The sequence below is a fragment of the Trifolium pratense genome, linkage group LG3 (assembly GCF_020283565.1).
Source record: "Trifolium pratense cultivar HEN17-A07 linkage group LG3, ARS_RC_1.1, whole genome shotgun sequence".
Taxonomy (NCBI): domain Eukaryota; kingdom Viridiplantae; phylum Streptophyta; class Magnoliopsida; order Fabales; family Fabaceae; genus Trifolium; species Trifolium pratense.
This window is the reverse complement of record NC_060061.1, coordinates 44,993,186-45,014,116: the sequence shown is the minus strand read 5'-3', so window position 1 is coordinate 45,014,116 and position 20,931 is coordinate 44,993,186. Positions and strand designations below refer to the sequence as shown.

The following is a 20,931-nucleotide window of genomic DNA, read 5'->3' as shown; positions in this document are numbered from 1 at the left end:
GCACCGATGGTGTCCCATGGGACTTACCTCTATGATTGGGAGAAGCAAGAAGGCGACATTCTTTTACATAAAAGACCGAATTTGGAGGAGAATAAACTCTTGGAGAGGTCGATCATTATCAAAAGCGGGTAAGGAGGTGATGATTATCCCTTCATCTATAAATATGTGAAATAGAGAGAGGATGATGAAGGGCAAAAAATGATTTTTTGGGAGCTTATAGGAACCATGGGGTGTAAAGAGAAATTTTCATTCAATACCACCTCACATATGTATTGTTTTAACCTCTACCTCCACTTCAAGTTTATACTGACTTGGGCGTGGAAGTGTTTTCTGCGGATACCCCTTTTTTTCCATAGTCAGTCAGTCATATTCAACCCTCGAAATCTGACCTCTAGTTCAGCAGTCCTTCTACACTGTATGGTTGAGAAACTGTGATCCATACACGATACTCAAATCGTTCAACGACCTTGTTGTTGTCAAAAACTTTCTTGGCTAGAGTGGTTTTTCCCTTGCCTCCCATTGCTACCACGGAGACGACTGTGAGCTCTGCTCTTCCCTTTACCAGCCATTCAATCAGTATGTCTTTTGGCTTTTCAAAGCCAACAACATCATTTTCATCCATGTATAATGGAGCCTTTCGAAGGTTCTCCAATAACGTGGAATTTAGGTTTGTTGCAGCAGAACTACTTGAGCAGCAGCACATCCAGGATCTGTAGATTGTTGTTCCTCATTGATAATGTCAAGAAGTCCCACGTCGGTTGCGATATGGCCTGACTAAGTGTTTATAAACTAGAGGCAATCCTCATTTTACAATCCGGTTTTGTAGGGTTGAGTTAGACCCAATACTCAATTCTAAGAGATAATATATTCATCAATGACATCTTCTATGCGAAAAGATGCTTCTATCAACTGCTTAATCATTGCTCTGATTCCTTGACTTTTGTTGTCGTCTTCAGCATCAGCCAATCTATCTGCTTTGTTGATAAATTCTTGAATGCTTTCAATTTCATCTTTCATGTCTGCAATTTCTTTTGGGGTAATTTGTTAATATTGTGAGTGAAATGATTGATGAAGAAGAAGGTATTAGTCCTTCAGGATTTATAGCATATTTTTCTAAAAATAAAAATTTTATAAATAATTTTAAGTCATTTTGTATACATATTAGTTTAGAGTTTATTATTGATAATTGTAAGTATCTCGTATACATATTGGTTTAATTTTTAGTGCAAATATTAGTTTATAGTCTATTGTTGATGATTTTAAGTTTTTGGTTATACATGAAATATTATTTTAAGTTATATAGTTTAATTTTGGCTTAATTGCATATTTAATCCCTTATGTTTATTTTAAGTTTTAATTTAGTCTTTTATGTTTAAAAAGTTTCAAGTTGGTCCCTTATCTTATTTATCTCAACATAAGTTGGTCATTTTCGTTAAATTTTGAGTTAATTTTTTCGATTTTTTTGTTAAATTTTGAGTTAATTTCTTCTAAAAATTCACGATGTACTCTCTTAAGTGGTTCATGTACGCAAATTCATTAGATATGTCGACGATTTAAACAAAAATTTGACGAAAATGACCAAATTGAAACTTTTTAAAGATAGGGGACCGAATTGAAACCTAAAATAAACATAAGGGACCAAATATGTAATTAAGGCTTTAATTTTATAAAAATCAACCGAGTTTTTTTGTCAAAAAATAGTGGACAACTAATTGAATTTATAAGATTGGGTAAAATTAGCGATTGAACTAGCATATAAATATAATATGAAATAAAAAAATGTTTAATATATTTAATTTTTTCAAGTAAGATAATACGGATAAAATTGGAATAAAAATTAATAAGTTATAAGTTGATTGAGTTAAACAAGTGATATGCATGATTTAACATATATTCAATAAATTATAGTTTTTTCTTTTAATTTTCGAATAGAAATTTTGTGGTTTTTAGATATAGTTTATTGGTTTCTTTTTTTTAATAAATAGTTTCTGGTTTGTTGGTTTGTTGTTCTTTTTTTGGATATACATATTGTATTAGTAGTAATTTCACATATTGTTTGTTGTTTAACTGAATTATTATCAAGATGAAAACAATTGTAATGTCTAAATTTTTTAGCCCCACTAGAAATTTCTGGCCGGGTCCGCCCCTGCTCCCACCAATATAAATAAACATCCCGTATTGTTTTACCATTCTACAATATATTTATTGAGGGTTTTTCTTACTACGGGCTTAAGTTCTCAACAACTTGTTGAGGACTTTTGGCCCTCAACAAGTTTTATTAAGAAATTGGGTTTTCCATATAGTTTTTTTTTTTGGAACAGTAAATATATTATTACTAAAAATCAGATTTCTGCTCAAGACGAACATAAATTGGTAAAAAAGAGGCTACAAAACCAAGGCGCCGTATATAAGCTGAAGATCAATGAAAATACTAAAACTGACACCACCTAATAAATGTCCACTCTAATCTTATACTTAGAAGGACACTTCTCAACTTCCAGACCACTAGAGATTACATCAAACGCCACTAGACACTAACTCCCAATCTCGAATCAAAAGTGACCGGCCATCAGAAACCAAATAGCAGCTCCGTGAGCCAAAAGTTGATGGACAACGGTAGAATGAAAATCAGGCAGATAAGTCTCAGTTCGCAGAACACCTCCAAACAGTCAACACTAGGCATGGCAACAGAACCCGTACCCGCGGGTACCCGCCCGAACCCACCCCGAATTTGACGGGGAAAAACCGATTTGACTGGGTTTGGGTTCGGGTTTGGGTTTTCCCCGATTTCAAAACATGGGGATGGGGCGGGTAACGGAGATATTGGTACCCACCCCGAACCCGTCCCCGAACCCGCCCGTTTATATAAAATTACTATATTACGCCTATTTATTTATTTATAATGTCACATATCATATAATTTATCTACTTGAGTTAGGATTTTTAATGAACAATGGTTCTTAGTTATTTGTTTTTTTAGCAATTTCAGTGAACAATGATGTAGAACATTCTTGGTTATGTGGTTGTTTTGATGGTATTTTGGAATATTGGTTTGTACCGGTACTATTTTATGGTTTTGATAATTTTGGTTTGATATTTTGGAATATCATTTCATTTGTATGTTTAATGCATTGAAATTTTGATTTGTACTTTATTATTTGAATTTTTTTGTATTGTATGTATGTCAGTGTTCGGGAAAATTTTGCGTTCGGGTAAGGTTCAGCAGGGCAGGGCAAGGTTCGGGGATACCCGAACCCATTTGGGTATACCCGAACCCATTTGGGACGGGGATTGGGTTCAATTTTTCATCCCCGTCGGGTAATGGGCGGGGAACGGGTATTTATCAATGATTCGGGTATGGGGAACGGGGAAGGTAAAAACCGTACCCGCGGGTACCCATTGCCATGCCTAGTCAACACCGATGCAATAGAGGTTAACCAAATACATAGAAATCTGCAAATCTCAACAAATTTGGACATCAACAGAAACTCAAAAAGAATCATGCAGATTGAGTTTTGACAATACGCGTGAGGCTTAACACTGATTTGCACCAATTGTTTGTTTCCAATTCAAAGCCATTGAGCGGTGCAAAGTTTGCATATTACCAAAACTAACATCTTATCACTGAAATCGGATCTCTACTGTTCATCTGTTTTCCAAATGTGCTTTTCATCCAACGGATGATAATTTATAAAAAAATAAATTAAAAGAAACAATTTTGAATAGAGAAAAAAAAAAAAACATGAATGGATAATTGAGATGAAGACACCACAAAAGTTGGAGAGATCTAATAAAATCCCTTATCACCAATATATATGTCCCGCGTAAACGTATGAGATAAATTTGGTATCTTTTTTTATGAGATAAATTTGGTCTCTTTAAACAAAGCATTATAAAGTCGCCAATTTAATTATATAAATTAGCTACTTGTGCAATAGATATTAACATCTTCTCTTGTAATTTACGATGGCTAAATTACACCACACATTATTATAAGAGCCTATTGCATGCTCAAAACTTAATTATTGACTAAAAATTAAAATGAGCATTGGTAGTTATACAAATAAGAGCTAATTACCACTAATTAAATCACACATGATCAACAACTTGCTCTTGTACAAAATTTTATATATATATATATATATATATATATATAAAAAGACAAATTAAATGACACAAGGCAAGGCACTCAAAAATTATTAAACAATGACTGATTGGGAAACTCAAAGTCTATGTGTTCACATCACAGCACCCTTGAACTTTATGCTATATAAATCATGAAAGACTAATAGCTTTTTTCTCATCACTAATCTCACTCACAATATTATTAGCAAATTGAAATCAAAAGATACATACAACAAAATGTGTGATCCGTGTGCAAGTGTACTTTCTTGTGCTCGTGAAAACTTGCTTCCACTAGCTCGTAAGCATTTGCTTCCACTAGCCCTTGATCATTTGCTTCCAATACTAAAGGAAGCTGTGAACATGATTAGGGGCGTCCCAAATGACGAAATTGCACACATGAAACATGAACTCGAAACCATAGAAGAGTTCATCCATCAAGCAGATAAAATGGCTGATGCTGAAGAATACAACCCAAGTGATGGAACCAGAGAAAAAATCAAGCAGTTGATAGAAGCATCTTTTCGCATACAAGATGTCATCGATGAATATATCAACTGTGTGGAACAACAACTTCCAGATCCTGGATGTGCTACTGTTGCTTCTGAATATGTTAAAACTAAGATTCTCCGTCTCCAAATAGCCCATGATATTCAGATCATCAAATCCCGAATTACTGAAATAAAAGATACAAGTTCTGAAACCAATCATGAAGGATCAAGCAGTTCTGCTATAAACCCGAATGCCACTTTGTTGCAGAACCTTCGAAAGGCTCCTTTTTACCTGAAGGAAGCTGATGTTGTCGGCTTTGAAAAGCCAAGAGACAAATTGATTGATTGGCTGGTAAAGGGAAGAGATGAGCTCACTGTCGTCTCCGTAGTAGCAATGGGAGGGCAAGGAAAAACTACTCTTGCTAAAAAAGTTTTTGATCAGGTCAAGGGACAGTTTGATTATCATGTATGGATCACAGTGTCACAATCATACAATATTGAAGAGTTGCTGAGAGAGATGTTGAAGGAGCTTTGCAAACAACAAAATTTCAGTCCTCCTGAAATGATTCATGAAATGAATAAAGAGTTATTAGTGGAAAAAGTGAGAAACTATTTGCAGGAGAAAAGGTACGTTGTAGTGTTTGATGATGTATGGAATAACTCACCTTTTTGGGCTGATATTAAATTTGCTATGAGTGATAAACAAAAAGGTTGTAGGATATTAATCACCACTAGAATCATGGATGTTGCCACTTCTTGTAGGGAATCTTCTTTTGTTGAAATTCATGAATTGAAAGGTTTAGATGATGAACAATCTTTAAAATTGTTCAATAAGAAGGCATTTTATGACTTGGAGGAATGTTGTCCAGATAATCTTATTGATATATCTTCCAAAATTGTTAAAAAATGTGGTGGATTACCACTAGCAATTGTAGTCACCGGTGGTCTTTTATGTAAAAATAGAAATGCAATTGAATGGTACAAGTTTAATGATAATATCAAGCCAAAGTTAAAGAAAGATTCTGTGATAAACACATTTTTAGTTCTCAGTTATCATGATTTGTCTTACAATCTCAAGTCATGTCTGTTATATTTTGGAATATATCCTGAAGATTGGGAAGTTTATTCCACGAGACTAATTCGACAATGGATAGCTGAAGGGTTCGTAAAGGAGGAAGAGGGAATGACTTTGGAAGAGGTTGCAGAAGGATACTTAACAGAATTAATCCATAGAAGTTTAGTGCAAGTAGTTTCAATCAAAATTGATGGAAGAGCAAAAAGTTGTCGTGTTCATGATCTAGTGCATGATATGATCCTTAAAAAATTTGAGGATTTAAGTTTTTGCAAGAATATTAGTGAGGATGGCCAATCAGCTTTAAATGGAATAGTTCGACGCCTATCAATAACAACCAATTTGGATAATTTAATGGAAAGTAATGAAAGCTCGCAGGTTCGATCGCTGCTCGTTCCCAACCCCTACACATTACATGAATCCGTTGTAAGGAAAATTACTACAAAATTCAAGTTGTTGAAGGTGTTTGATGCTGAACTTGCTAGAGGAATTGAAGTTCCTGAAGATTTGGGAAGTTTGAACCACTTGAAGTATTTTAGTATCATGAAGCCATATGATTATGAAACTGTACTTCCAAAATCCATTGGCATGCTTGAGAACCTAGAGACCTTGGATTTAACGGGAATAGCAGTCTATCATTTACCCAAAGAAATTTGTAAACTTAGAAAGTTACGACATTTTTTAGTCGGCAGATCATTGTCTCTGGTTCAATTGAAAGATTGTATTGGAGGAATGACATCCTTACAAACTCTACGTATGCTTTATTTGAAACAAGATGAAAGTGAAGATGATATTGTAGAGGCAATCAAAGAGCTAGGAAAGCTAAAGCAGCTAAAGGAGTTGGGCTTGCGCTCTCTTGACAGAAAATTTATGAGTGTTATATCTTCCTCAATCAATAAGCTGCAACAAATGGAAAAACTAACTTTGGTAGAATATCTAGGGTACAAAGATTACTACACATTCGATGATTTGAATTTGAATTTACCTAAGCTACGATATTTTGCACTGAAAGGTAATTTGGAGAAGTTGCCCAACTGGATTTCAAAACTTCCAAATCTTGTTAGTTTGAAGCTTAATTCATCCAGACTAAGAGAAGATTCAATGAAATTACTCAAAAGTATGCCAAACTTGATGTCCATTAGTTTCCTCCTTGATGCTTATCTAGGCAAAACCTTACATTTTCAAAATGAATGGTTTAAGAATTTGAAGGAACTACGTCTTGAGTATGTGAAATACTTGAAAGACATCCTTATTGACCATGGTGCGTTGCCTTCTCTGGAAAAGCTCTCCATATCCGAAGCACCCGAACTCAAGACGTTACCAACTGGCATTCAACGCTTAAAGAAGCTTGAATATCTCACTATTAGATTTATGAGTGAGAAATTTACACAGAACTTTTTACTCAATGGAGGACAAGACCATTGGATCTTCAAGCAAGTGCCCTTTGTACGAATTTATTGTCCGAATGCCGCATTCATTGGTGGATCAAGGAGCTAGGTGTCATACACCGTCCATCTTAAAAAAAAAAGTATGTGTTCTTGTAATTTTTTAACTATATAATTTCTTTCTTTTACCTTCGTTTACTTTTCTTCTGGATATTTAATTTATTTATTTTAGTTTTACATATCACTCATTTTAATTAGACCAATGTTCTGGACCCTCAAGGGCTATAATTTTTTACCAATCCTAGACTGTTTAAAAGTTAATTTGGCATGTTGATGTATACATATTTACTATAATTTTGTGTGAATTGTAGGTGATCATGATGGGGCTTCAGTGGAAATTCCAATTTCTCAGGGGCATTGTTTCTTTCTGTTTCTATTTTAGAAGTTTTGTTCCTCAATAAAAGTGTGTTGTTGTTCGTTGATAATAATTATATGCAAGTTACAAATACTCATGTTACTTTGTTTTTTATTGCATAAATTGAATTGTTTGTGATGTACTATCATATATGGTAAAGTTTTATGTGAATGTGGTACAACTATAGCTAGGAATCCTGGAAACTCCTGCTACTTCAATTCAAGTTCCATGTATGGGAGGTGCAATCTATCTTTTATCATGGCCATCAGAATTTTATGGCGTGTTGGTGTTGGTCTTGATTCCCTGTTAAATATGTGTTTGCTAGGGGCATTTGACGTTTTCCCGAGAGTTTTTCCCCTGTCAAATAACCTTCATTTCTTGTAGTGCCATGTGCTGAACTTTTACAATCATAAATGAGTACTAATAGACTCCTAATAAGTAATAACCTTCTGAGTCATGATAACAGAAAATGTAAGGCTTTGTGTTAATCTATATTGATAATACTGATCATAACAATCCTATAACACAAAAGCTTGTCAAGCAAGCTATCTGTGTAACCTCTAATTCCTAATTGTTTAATTAACACATCGACGTGTCCATCTTTCCACTAATAATAATGACAATAAATTTTTTTTTGATCAAAGTTATCATATCATATATAGAAAATGGTACAAAGTACTCACAGTCTAACCCAATACACAACAGAGAGCAACCGAGGCCACAAAACAAAAGAAAATACAAAGAAAAGGAGGTGCAACACGCAATACAAGTAAAACAAATAGCCAAAACTCTGGAGGGAGTAGAAGTTCAGTAGAAGAAGCAAGCTCTCGGAACATAGTATACAATACAAACAAACACATTTTTTTATTGAGCAAGGGAGGTGGCAAAACAGTAACAGAAAGAAGAAGCAATGCCACTGATATAAAAGTCCACTTGTAGAGAATTGATACTCCTGCATTAGATACTAAATTATCAATATAAAATAACAATAACATCGCAACGATTACACAATTTAATAAGAAAAGTAAAAGTAAAGCTTTTCTAGAATAATGCCCTAAAACGTGTTATATGTAAATTTCAAATAGATAACAATGTATTCATAAGAAAATTAAAAGGAGGACAAATTGAGAAATTATTTAAAAAATATTATCGCAAAATATTTTTTCAAATTGTAAGCAAAGTAAAAGCATGCCTGTAAGTGATTTCTAGCTCACAGTCATAGTCATCCTAGCTAGGAGTAATTTTTACAGAGGGCACTAGCTTGTAGATCCAATGCTCTTTTCCTTCATCGGGAGCAATGGTCTTCATAAAATCCTCACTCACACCCCTGATATTGAGAACTTCAAGCTTCTGTAAGTGTTGAATGCCGGTTGGTAACATCTTGAGTTGAGGGATTGAGACTATATAGAGGGCTTTTAGCGAACCCAACGCACCTTTGTCAATATCAATGTAACTCGAGTTATGGAAATTTTCAACATATAGCCTCTTCAAATTCTTAAACCATCCATCAAGAAAATATAAACCTTTTAATCCTTCATCATCATCAGCGCCAGAGACATAGAGTGATAACAGGCTTGGCATACTTTTGAGTAATTTCGTTAAATCATCTGTTTGCTTGGAATACATAAGTTGCACTTTCAGCTTAGCAAGATTTTGAAGTTTTGAAATCCACTCAGGAAAGTTCTTTAACTTCCCATTAAGTTTAACATTTCGAAGCAAAGGTGGGGGCGAATTCAAATCCATATCAATGAATGCTTCATGTCCAATTGTGCTAATACTTAGTTTCTCCATTTTTTGCATCTCATTGATTGAGGATGATATGACACTCATATATTTACCCCTAACATCGAGCAAGACCAATTCCCTCAGTTGTTTTAGCTTTCCCATCTCTTGGATTAGCTTTACGACTCTCTCATCAATTTCATCTTCATTTTCCTCTTCACCTAAACAAACATCACGCAGTGTTTGTAGAGATGTCATATCTCCAATATCATCCTTCAATTGAATTAAAGACATTTTGAAGCCTAGAAAATGGCGTAGCTTTCTAAGCTTGCAAATATCCTTTGGTATAACATTGAATTTTGTACTTGATAAATCCAAGGTTTCCAGGTTCTCGAGCATGCCAATGGATTTTGGAAGTGACAATGTTCTTCCTCGACCCCATAACCTTAAATACTTCAAGTGGCTCAAACTTCCCAAATTTTCAGGAACTTCAAGAAATCCATCATCCAACAAAAGAAGCACCTTCAATCGCCTGAATTTTGTAGGGATTTCACTTACAAAGGATTCATTTAATGTTTTAGAAGTGAGAACTAACAGTGATCGAACTTGTGAGTTTTCAATACTTTTCATTAAATTGTCAGAGTTGGTGTCTGTTATTGATAGGCGACGAACCATTCCAGTAAGAGGTGATTGTTTTTCGTCACTAATATTATTGCAAAAACTTAGATCCTCACATTTTTCAAGGATCATTGCACGCACCATATCATGAACATGACAGCCTCTTATTGTTCCATCCATTCTGGTAGAAACTTGGATTAAACTTCTATGGGTCAACTCTATTAAATATCCTTCTGCAACCTCTTCCAAAGTTTTTCCCCTCTCTTCTTTCACGTACCCTTCAGCAATCCATTGTTGATTCAATGTCTTCGATGTAACTATATAGTCTTCAGGATATAATCCAAAATACAACAAACATAACTTGAGGTTGTAAGGCAAATCATGGTAACTAAGAGCTAAGATTTTTTTTATCTTGGAATCTTCCTTTAACTCAGGCTTTATATTTTCATTAAACTTGTACCATTCAATTGTATTTCTATCTTTGCATGATAAAAGACCACCGGTGACTACAATTGCCAGTGGTAATCCATAGCATTTTTCAACAATTTTAGAAGATATATCAACAAGATTTTCCGGACAACGTCCATTCAAATCATAGAAGGCCTTCTTATTGAACAATTCCAAGGATTTTTCTTTAGTTAAAGGTTTCAGTTCATGCACTTCAACAAAAGAAGATTTCTTACATGCATTCACAACATTCATATTCCTTGTTGTGATTATTATTTTACAACTATTTTTGTTATCAATCATAGCAAAGTCAATTTCATCCCAAAAACATATGTTCCATACATCATCAAAAACGACAACATACCTTTGTTGTTGCAAGCAATTTCTCACTTCACCAACTAATGAGTCTCGATCCATTTGATTAATTCTCTTAGGAAGATCATTTCCCTTCTCTTTGTATAACTTGTGCAACATTTCCCTCAACAGTCCTTCTGCATTGTATTGTTGAGAAACTGTGATCCACACATGACAGTCGAAATGTTTAACAACCCGTGGGTTGTCAAAAACTTTCTTTGCCAAAGTTGTTTTTCCCTGACCTCCCATTGCTACCACGGAGACGACTGTCCTCTTTTTTCTTCCCCTTACCAGCCAATCAATCAGTAGGTTTTTTGGCTCTTCAAAGCCCACAACATCTGCCTCATCCATGTAAAATGGAGCCTTTCGAAGGTTCTGCAATAATATGGTATTTGAGTTTGTTGCAAATTTGCCTTGAAAACATGAAAAAACAACACTAGTCTGCTGTTTTCCACCCCGGGCGGAAAAACCTGTGTTCCGGGCGGAAATTTGAAGCAGGAAAAGGGGTGCTCACTGTTTTGCCGCCCCAGGCGGAAAAACTGGTGTTTCAGGCGGAAGTTTCCGCCTCAGGCGGAAAAAGCTGTGTTTCAGGCGGAAATCGCTGCAGAGTATTTAAAGGGTCACGTTTTCTGTTTTTTGAGAGGAAGTTTTGAGGGTTTCTTTCACCAAAACGGCGGCTAGGGTTAAGAGGGTTACTCTTGGTTCATCTCTAGGTTTTGGGTGTTGATTCTTTCACCTTGGTAGTCACTTTTCATAGAATCTCTTGGTCACGGGGAGAGATTCGGGCAAAGGGTAGAATTAGGATTAATTCTTGTAACTCTATGAATCTCATGTGTAATCAAGTATTCTATTGATAGTGGAACGGAGAGCTCTCTCTCCCCCAGACTAGGTCATTATTGGACCGAACTGGGTAAACAAATATTGTGTTCTTTATCGCTTTTATAGTTTTAGCTTTTGTGTTTAATTGCTCATCCATTGTTGATTTGGTTGCTTCAATCCATTTGTCCCACACACTATAGATAGTTGGTTTTAACTATTGGTTATTGGTGTGGTTTTTAGAACAGAATTCACAACAATTGGCGCCCACCGTGGGGCAAAGGGTTAAACGGATTAAGTACCATGGATTCAAGATGGGTTATCGAGGGACTTTCCGGAAACAATTGGGAATTGTGGAAAGTGAAGATAAGAGCAAGAGCAATTTCAATGTCTGGGATGATGGATAAAACATGGTGTGTTGTTATCCGGTGCCTCGGAGGTAAAAGGCTAATGGAGATCGCGATGGTGAAGAACAGGGTCGGCCTGGAGAGGCGGTGGAATAATACTCAACATCAGCCTGGAGAGGCGGTGGTAATAATACTCAACAACGGCCTGGAGAGGCGGTGGAACAATACTCGGCATCGGCCTGGAGAGGCGGTGGAATAATACTCAAGATTACGTTCGAAACAACAACTTTATTACTGTGAGAATGCGGATGTGCTAGTGTGGTGAAGTTGGGAATCAATGGAGTTGAAGTCATGGACTTTGGATGCTCCGATCACATGTGTTTTTGAGGAAGGAGTACTTTGAAGCCCTAGAGCTAGTTGAAGGTGGAGTTTCTTCATCTTGGCGACGGGAAAGCTTATAAGGTTCAAGGTATGGTTGAATTTCTTTCACACAATGCGAGGTATTGTTCTTGAGCTTTGTTACTAGTTGTGATTCTCATGGTGTGGATAAGTTGTGAAACTTCGGTTGGTTGTTAGTGACATTGGTTGGTTTTAGTTGTACTAGTGAAATGAAGTTTACTAGGTGGTGGAACTAAACCGGGAAGTGTTGGAGCCTAATAATGACTTGATGTGGGTTTCGGAGTAGTTGAAAAGTTTTACGTTACAAGGTGGAAGACATAGTGGATATACCGGTTTAAGGCTTTGGTGGAGGAATCTCGGTTTGAGGTGGAGGTACACCAAAGTGGTATGGCTATGGAGACCTTGTGTGGAAGCAACGGTGATCAAGCTTGGTAACTTGTTAGACTGCTGGAGGTAGTTGGACACAAGGAGAGTTTGAGGTTGCAGCTTGTGAAACCACCTAAAAATTCCAAGGTTGGTTGGAGGCAAGCATATCTTCAAGAGTACGGAAAGCTACAATCCGGGGTTTGAAGAGGGTACGGTGTAGCTTGTGGGTTGTCCTAAAAATCCAAGGGCAATTGGAGGCAAGCATTTTTCGGGAGCACGGAGAGGTAGACTCCGGGGGCCGAAGAGGGTATGGTGTAAACAAGTGGAGAGAGCAACACGGTGGTTGATGGGAAGTTGGCATCACCATCGTTTTAAAGGCAAGGTGGAGATTGTTGCAAATTTGCCTTGAAAACATGAAAAAACAACACTAGTCTGCTGTTTTCCGCCCCGGGCGGAAAAACCTGTGTTCCGGGCGGAAATTTGAAGCAGGAAAAGGGGTGCTCACTGTTTTGCCGCCCCAGGCGGAAAAACTGGTGTTTCAGGCGGAAGTTTCCGCCTCAGGCGGAAAAAGCTGTGTTTCAGGCGGAAATCGCTGCAGAGTATTTAAAGGGTCACGTTTTCTGTTTTTTGAGAGGAAGTTTTGAGGGTTTCTTTCACCAAAACGGCGGCTAGGGTTAAGAGGGTTACTCTTGGTTCATCTCTAGGTTTTGGGTGTTGATTCTTTCACCTTGGTAGTCACTTTTCATAGAATCTCTTGGTCACGGGGAGAGATTCGGGCAAAGGGTAGAATTAGGATTAATTCTTGTAACTCTATGAATCTCATGTGTAATCAAGTATTCTATTGATAGTGGAACGGAGAGCTCTCTCTCCCCCAGACTAGGTCATTATTGGACCGAACTGGGTAAACAAATATTGTGTTCTTTATCGCTTTTATAGTTTTAGCTTTTGTGTTTAATTGCTCATCCATTGTTGATTTGGTTGCTTCAATCCATTTGTCCCACACACTATAGATAGTTGGTTTTAACTATTGGTTATTGGTGTGGTTTTTAGAACAGAATTCACAACAATTGGCGCCCACCGTGGGGCAAAGGGTTAAACGGATTAAGTACCATGGATTCAAGATGGGTTATCGAGGGACTTTCCGGAAACAATTGGGAATTGTGGAAAGTGAAGATAAGAGCAAGAGCAATTTCAATGTCTGGGATGATGGATAAAACATGGTGTGTTGTTATCCGGTGCCTCGGAGGTAAAAGGCTAATGGAGATCGCGATGGTGAAGAACAGGGTCGGCCTGGAGAGGCGGTGGAATAATACTCAACATCAGCCTGGAGAGGCGGTGGTAATAATACTCAACAACGGCCTGGAGAGGCGGTGGAACAATACTCGGCATCGGCCTGGAGAGGCGGTGGAATAATACTCAAGATTACGTTCGAAACAACAACTTTATTACTGTGAGAATGCGGATGTGCTAGTGTGGTGAAGTTGGGAATCAATGGAGTTGAAGTCATGGACTTTGGATGCTCCGATCACATGTGTTTTTGAGGAAGGAGTACTTTGAAGCCCTAGAGCTAGTTGAAGGTGGAGTTTCTTCATCTTGGCGACGGGAAAGCTTATAAGGTTCAAGGTATGGTTGAATTTCTTTCACACAATGCGAGGTATTGTTCTTGAGCTTTGTTACTAGTTGTGATTCTCATGGTGTGGATAAGTTGTGAAACTTCGGTTGGTTGTTAGTGACATTGGTTGGTTTTAGTTGTACTAGTGAAATGAAGTTTACTAGGTGGTGGAACTAAACCGGGAAGTGTTGGAGCCTAATAATGACTTGATGTGGGTTTCGGAGTAGTTGAAAAGTTTTACGTTACAAGGTGGAAGACATAGTGGATATACCGGTTTAAGGCTTTGGTGGAGGAATCTCGGTTTGAGGTGGAGGTACACCAAAGTGGTATGGCTATGGAGACCTTGTGTGGAAGCAACGGTGATCAAGCTTGGTAACTTGTTAGACTGCTGGAGGTAGTTGGACACAAGGAGAGTTTGAGGTTGCAGCTTGTGAAACCACTTAAAAATTCCAAGGTTGGTTGGAGGCAAGCATATCTTCAAGAGTACGGAAAGCTACAATCCGGGGTTTGAAGAGGGTACGGTGTAGCTTGTGGGTTGTCCTAAAAATCCAAGGGCAATTGGAGGCAAGCATTTTTCGGGAGCACGGAGAGGTAGACTCCGGGGGCCGAAGAGGGTATGGTGTAAACAAGTGGAGAGAGCAACACGGTGGTTGATGGGAAGTTGGCATCACCATCGTTTTAAAGGCAAGGTGGAGATTGTTGCAAATTTGCCTTGAAAACATGAAAAAACAACACTAGTCTGCTGTTTTCCGCCCCGGGCGGAAAAACCTGTGTTCCGGGCGGAAATTTGAAGCAGGAAAAGGGGTGCTCACTGTTTTGCCGCCCCAGGCGGAAAAACTGGTGTTTCAGGCGGAAGTTTCCGCCTCAGGCGGAAAAAGCTGTGTTTCAGGCGGAAATCGCTGCAGAGTATTTAAAGGGTCACGTTTTCTGTTTTTTGAGAGGAAGTTTTGAGGGTTTCTTTCACCAAAACGGCGGCTAGGGTTAAGAGGGTTACTCTTGGTTCATCTCTAGGTTTTGGGTGTTGATTCTTTCACCTTGGTAGTCACTTTTCATAGAATCTCTTGGTCACGGGGAGAGATTCGGGCAAAGGGTAGAATTAGGATTAATTCTTGTAACTCTATGAATCTCATGTGTAATCAAGTATTCTATTGATAGTGGAACGGAGAGCTCTCTCTCCCCCAGACTAGGTCATTATTGGACCGAACTGGGTAAACAAATATTGTGTTCTTTATCGCTTTTATAGTTTTAGCTTTTGTGTTTAATTGCTCATCCATTGTTGATTTGGTTGCTTCAATCCATTTGTCCCACACACTATAGATAGTTGGTTTTAACTATTGGTTATTGGTGTGGTTTTTAGAACAGAATTCACAACAGAGTTTACTCCAGAACTGCTTGCTCCTTGTTCTGAAGATGAATTTATTTGGAAGCCACGAACTCTTACGATACTTGTATCTCTTATTTCATTAATTCGAGATTTTATGTTCTGAATCTTGTAGGCAATTTGGAGACGAAGAGACATAGTTTTGAAACAGTTAGCAGCACCAGCAGCACATCCAGGATCTGGAAGTTGTTGCTCCTCACAGATCATATAATCATCAATGACATCTTCTATGCGAAAAGTTGCTTCAATCAGCTGGTTGATCATTCCTCTGGTTCCTTGACTTTTGTTGTTTTCATCAGCATCAGCCACTCTGTCTGCATTGCTGATGAATTCTTCAATTCTTCCGAGTTCATCTTTAATTTCTACAATTTCTTTTGGGATGCCCATAATCATATCGGCTGCTTCCTTTAAGAGTGGAAGCAAATGATCACGAGCTAGTGGAAGCAAGTGATCACGAGCACAGGAAAGTACAGTGTCGCACATTTTTTTGTATCTTTTGATTTTAATTTGCTAATGTTGTGAGTGAGATGAGGAAAATGCCGTTAGTCCTTCAAGATGTATATAGCATGAACTCCATTGACTTTTAGTTCCATTGTTAATACTTATTGAGCACCTTGACATCATTTGTCATATCTTTTTTTTTTTTTTTTTTCTTTTTAAATTTTGTCGTACAAGAGCAAGTTATTGATCATGTGTGATTTAATTAGTGGTAATTAGCTATAATAATAGAAATTAAACAATGCATGTCAATGTTAGATCTTAGTTGTACAAACTACCAACTCATTTTTTAAATAGAAGAATGACGCTGCGCTTCAGAACGGTTATCTCATGGGAGTAAAGAATTTAGTTTGAATGTGCAATCGGCAAGTTGTATTTAGTCATCATGATTTGGTTTATTGCAAGTTGTCCAAGAAAAATAAATTCAATCAATGTTATAGAGTAAGAGGTTCAAGCATCGCTCTCACATTCACTCTAAATATGTTTGTTTTATCTACAAAATATTTAAATTTAAAAGTTTCACATCAGATTACCCATATGTATATGTTTATAAATGAGGGCAATCCTCACCTTACAACCTGATTTTATATGATTGAATTAGGCACAACTCTCAATTTTAAGATAGTATCAAATTCTCATCCACAATTCGTTGGCTGCCTGCTATCGAGTTTCTGATTAGACCATCATCTACCGATTTTGTAAGGTTGAGTTAGACTCAGCCCAACTCTCAAGTTTTTTGTTATTTTATTTTTCAAGCTTCATCTTCCCGTCAAGTGCACGACGCATAGAGCGTTCCAAGAATCATAGTTGGAGCCGGTGAGCACCAGACTGACAGCGACAGAGTTGAATGGAAAGGACTTGATTGATCAAGGAGAGGATCAACGAGAGCCACACAGGGAAGCATGGTGGAGAGAAAGTAGGACAGTGGTGATCATAGTTGAATGGAATTGAATCGGAAGGCGCGATGATACCATGTTGAGAATTAGAGAATGTAACAAACTCTAATATGATCATCAATGTACATTGTACAATATAGTAAAATTACAAGTAGTTAGAAATGGCGGAAAACTTGTAAAACAAGAAACACTAACAAATCCTAACTACTACAATTATCCCGGTGAGCTTCATGATTCTCATCACCAACTTCATCACACTTTTGATCACTTAATAATACTAGTAGCACCGATACATCATATATGTGTAGATCGGTGAATTTAAGTTGAAAATGAAGAAAAATAGAGGGTAAAAGATTATTGAAATTAGCAGAGGAGAACATAAGTTGAGGATTTTGCTGCACACATCGATGGACAAATAATAAAATAGAAGAAGAAAGTGTGCATTTCAGAGATGGTAAAATAAGGATGAACACATAATAAAAAGTGAGAACTGATATATTTTTCTTATTTTGGTGTTGCATTTGATTGTTGATTTGTTGGATTGTAACATAATTGAGATGTCATTAACACATAATAATGCAATTAATAAATAATAATGAAGATGATTTACAAATTGAAATTACAAAAGCTCTCACAAGATACATTGCATACACGATAAGAAACAACTCAATGAAAAACTACACTTATTTTTATTGAGGAACGAAAGTAGTCCGCGAAAAATTTGAATCTCCATGATCACATTGATCGAAGGCCATCACCTACAATATACATAACAAATCATCAATAATAGGGCATGTATTATGATGACTAAATTAAATAGTAAATATTACCATGGACATTTTTTTAAAAAATTGTATGGAAGAGAAAAAATAAAAGCTAGCACACCTTTCTTTGACCCTCCTATGTATTTGTCATCCCGATTGATGAGTTTAAATATCTACGACGGGCACATGCTTGAAGCTCCAATGCGCTTTTCCTTCATCGAAGAAAAAGGCTTCACTAAATAAGTGGCTCATTTGCTTGATGTTGAGAACTTCAAGCTTTTTTAAGTGTTGAATGCCAGTTGGCAACGTCTTGAGATGGCGGATGAAGGTTAATTGTAGCTTTTTTAGAGAACACAATGCGCCTTCATCAATAATGATGTAATTCAAGTTTTCCAAATCTTCAAGATATAGGTGCTTCAAATTCTCAAACCATCCATGTTGAAAATGTAAGGTTTCGGCTTCATAAGCATTTTCCCTAAGAGAAAGGGACAACAAGTTTGGCATGCTTTTGAGTAATTCCATTTTATCATCTGTTAGTTCAGAATATTTAAGTTTTAACTTAACAAGATTTTGAAGTTTTGGAATCCACTCAGGCAACATCTCTAACTTCCCTTCAAGAGTAAGATGTCGAAGCATAGGAGGGGGTGAACTCAAATCCATATCAATGACCATGTTATATCCATTTGCGCGAATATGTAGTTTCTCCATTTGTTGCATCTCATTGATTGAGGAAGATATAGCACTCATGTATGTACTCCTAACACCAATCAAGACCAATTCCTTTAGCTGCTTTAGCTTTCCTAGCTCTTGGATTAGCTTTACTACTTCATTCACTCCACCATCTAAATAAACATCGCGTAGAGTTTGTAGGGATGTCATACCTCCAATACCATCCTTCAATAGAATCAAAGACATATTGTAGCCTAGAAAATGGCGAAGCTTTCTAAGCTTGCATATCTCCTTTGGCATAGCATGGAAACTTGTACGTGTTAAGTCCAAGGTTTCTAGGTTCTCAAGCATGCCAATGGCTTTTGGAAGTACACATCGGTCACCTCGAAAGTTCTCCCTGAACCTAAAATACTTTAAGTGGCTCAAACATCCTAAATCTTTAGGAACATTGCGCAATCCAACATGCTCCAAATCAAGCACGCTCAACCGCCTGTATTTTGTAGGGATTCTTCTTACAAAGGCTTCATTTAATGTTTTGACAAGAAGTGACCGAACTTGTGAGTTTTCAATATTTTCCATTAAATTATCAGATTTGATTGCTATTGATAGACGTCGAACCATTCCATTTAAAGATGATTGGTCATCCTCATCAATATTCTTGCAAAAACTTAAATCCTCACATTTTTCGAGGATCGTTGCATGGACCAGATCATGAACACAACAACTTTTTGCTCTTCCATCAATACTGATTGAAACTACTTGCACCAAACTTCTATTGATCAATTCTGTTAAATATCCTTTTGCAACCTCTTCAAAAGTTTCTTCCATATCGTCTTTCACGAACCTTTCAGCCATCCATTGTCGTATCAATATCTTTGAAGGAACTATACAGCCTTCGGGATATAATCCAAAATACAACAAACATGACTTGAGATTGTAAGACAAATCATGGTAACTAAGACATACAATTTTTTTTATCAGGGAATCTTCCTTTAATTCTGAATTTAGATTTTCACTAAAATTAGACCATTCTAATGTATTTCTATCTTTGCAAGATAAAATACCACCAATGACTACAATTGCTAGTGGTAACCCATTACATTTTTCAACAATTTTGGAAGATATATCAATAAGATTTTCCGGACAACGTCCGTTCAAGTCATGAAATGCCTTCTTATTGAACAACTCTAGAGATTGTTCTTCAGTTAAAGATTTCAGTTCATACACTTCAACAAAAGCAGATTTCTTACATGCATTCAAAACATTTATATCCCTTGTTGTGATTAATATCTTACAACCCATTTTGTTATCAATCATAGCAAATTCGATATCATCCCAAAATCGCAAGTTCCATACATCGTCGAAAACAACAACATACCTTTTTTTCTTCAAGTATTTTCTCACTTCATCAACTAAGACCGCTCGATTCATTTGATGAATATTCGGTGGAGGATTGGCTCCTTGTTGTTCGTAAAACTTGTGCAACATGCTCCTCAACAATCCTTCTATATTGTATGATTGAGACACTTTGATCCATACATGACAATCAAAGTGTTTAACAATCTTATTGTTGTCAAAAACTTTCTTGGCTAGAGTTGTTTTTCCTTGTCCTCCCATTCCAACAACGGAGACGATTGTTCGCTCTGCTCTTCCCTCTACCAACCAATCAATCAACATGTCTCTAGGCATTTCAAAGCCTACAATATCAGCTTCATCCATGTAAAATGGAGCCTTTCGAAGGTTCTGCAATAAATCGGCGTTTAAGCTTATTGCAGAACTATTTGACCCTTGTTCCAAAGTTGATTGTATATGGAAGATATGATCCATTCCCCTTGCATCATTCATTTCACTAATTCGGGATTTAATGTTCCGAATCTTGTTGGCTATTCGGTGACGAAGAATCATAGTTTTGGCCAAGTTAGCACCACCAGCACATCCATGAGGTTTTTCCTCATAGATCATATATTCATCAATGACATCTTGTATATCAAAAGATGCTTCTATGAGCTGTTTGATCCTTGCTTTGATTCCTTGACTTGTGTTCTCATCTTCAACATCATCAGCCATTCTATCTGCTTTGTTGATGAATTCTTCAATGTTTTCAAGTTCATTTTTCATTTCTGCAATTTCTTTTGGTACACCCCTAAGCATGTTGGCTGCTTGCAAAATATCACACATTTTGTCACACACTTTAATGTATCTTTGATTTGTTATAATATTATGAGTGAGATGAGTTGTGAATGAAAAGATATTTTTCCTTCAAGATTTATATAGCATAAAGTCCAACGGTGTGATAGGATATTTAAGAAAAGAAGTTTACTTTTTTTGGATATCGAAATATTAAAGTATCTAGACTATATTATAGACTAGATACATCAATATTTCAGTGTATCTAAAAAGTGAATGAGAGTATTACTCAAATAAACACTTTAGAATTATGAAATTTTACCCTTAAAATTGATAAGTGAGATGACCGGGATTCGAACTTCGACCCCTACATATCTAATGTAATGTTTCTGTCAACTTTGAGCTAAGTTCACGAGACGCTTCTCGAAAG

At 36.8% G+C, this 20,931-nt stretch overlaps 3 protein-coding genes across 3 annotated transcripts; 1 reads left to right on the top strand and 2 right to left on the bottom strand.

Annotated features, from left to right (window-relative positions):
• The first annotated feature begins 4,257 nt into the window (after positions 1–4,257).
• Positions 4,258–7,993, top strand: LOC123918896 (disease resistance protein RPM1-like). The gene is made up of 2 exons (XM_045971070.1): positions 4,258–7,213; positions 7,442–7,993. Exon 1 carries the CDS (start codon positions 4,363–4,365, stop codon positions 7,180–7,182), a length of 2,820 nt encoding a protein of 939 aa, XP_045827026.1. The 5' UTR covers positions 4,258–4,362; the 3' UTR covers positions 7,183–7,213; positions 7,442–7,993.
• A 558-nt stretch (positions 7,994–8,551) lies between these two features.
• On the bottom strand, positions 8,552–16,113 carry LOC123918897 (disease resistance protein RPM1-like). Its single transcript, XM_045971071.1, has 2 exons — positions 15,543–16,113; positions 8,552–11,023 (listed from the first exon to the last, which is right to left on the bottom strand). The coding sequence occupies exons 1-2, from the start codon at positions 16,028–16,030 to the stop codon at positions 8,713–8,715; spliced, it is 2,799 nt and encodes a 932-aa protein (XP_045827027.1). The 5' UTR covers positions 16,031–16,113; the 3' UTR covers positions 8,552–8,712.
• Positions 16,114–17,403: 1,290 nt separating this feature from the next.
• LOC123918895 (disease resistance protein RPM1-like) lies at positions 17,404–20,620 on the bottom strand. Its single transcript, XM_045971069.1, has 2 exons — positions 17,827–20,620; positions 17,404–17,699 (listed from the first exon to the last, which is right to left on the bottom strand). Exon 1 carries the CDS (start codon positions 20,550–20,552, stop codon positions 17,871–17,873), a length of 2,682 nt encoding a protein of 893 aa, XP_045827025.1. The 5' UTR covers positions 20,553–20,620; the 3' UTR covers positions 17,404–17,699; positions 17,827–17,870.
• Positions 20,621–20,931: the final 311 nt, after the last annotated feature.

Coding starts and splice junctions, on each gene's coding strand:
- LOC123918896 (XM_045971070.1), top strand. CDS start 4,363: ATGTGTGATCCGTGTGCAAGTGTACTTTCTTGTGCTCGTGAAAACTTG.
- LOC123918897 (XM_045971071.1), bottom strand. CDS start 16,030: ATGTGCGACACTGTACTTTCCTGTGCTCGTGATCACTTGCTTCCACTA. Junction 11,024..15,542: donor GCAAGCAGTTCTGGAGTAAA/CTCTGTTGTGAA, acceptor ATTTGCAACAAA/CTCAAATACCATATTATTGC.
- LOC123918895 (XM_045971069.1), bottom strand. CDS start 20,552: ATGTGTGATATTTTGCAAGCAGCCAACATGCTTAGGGGTGTACCAAAA.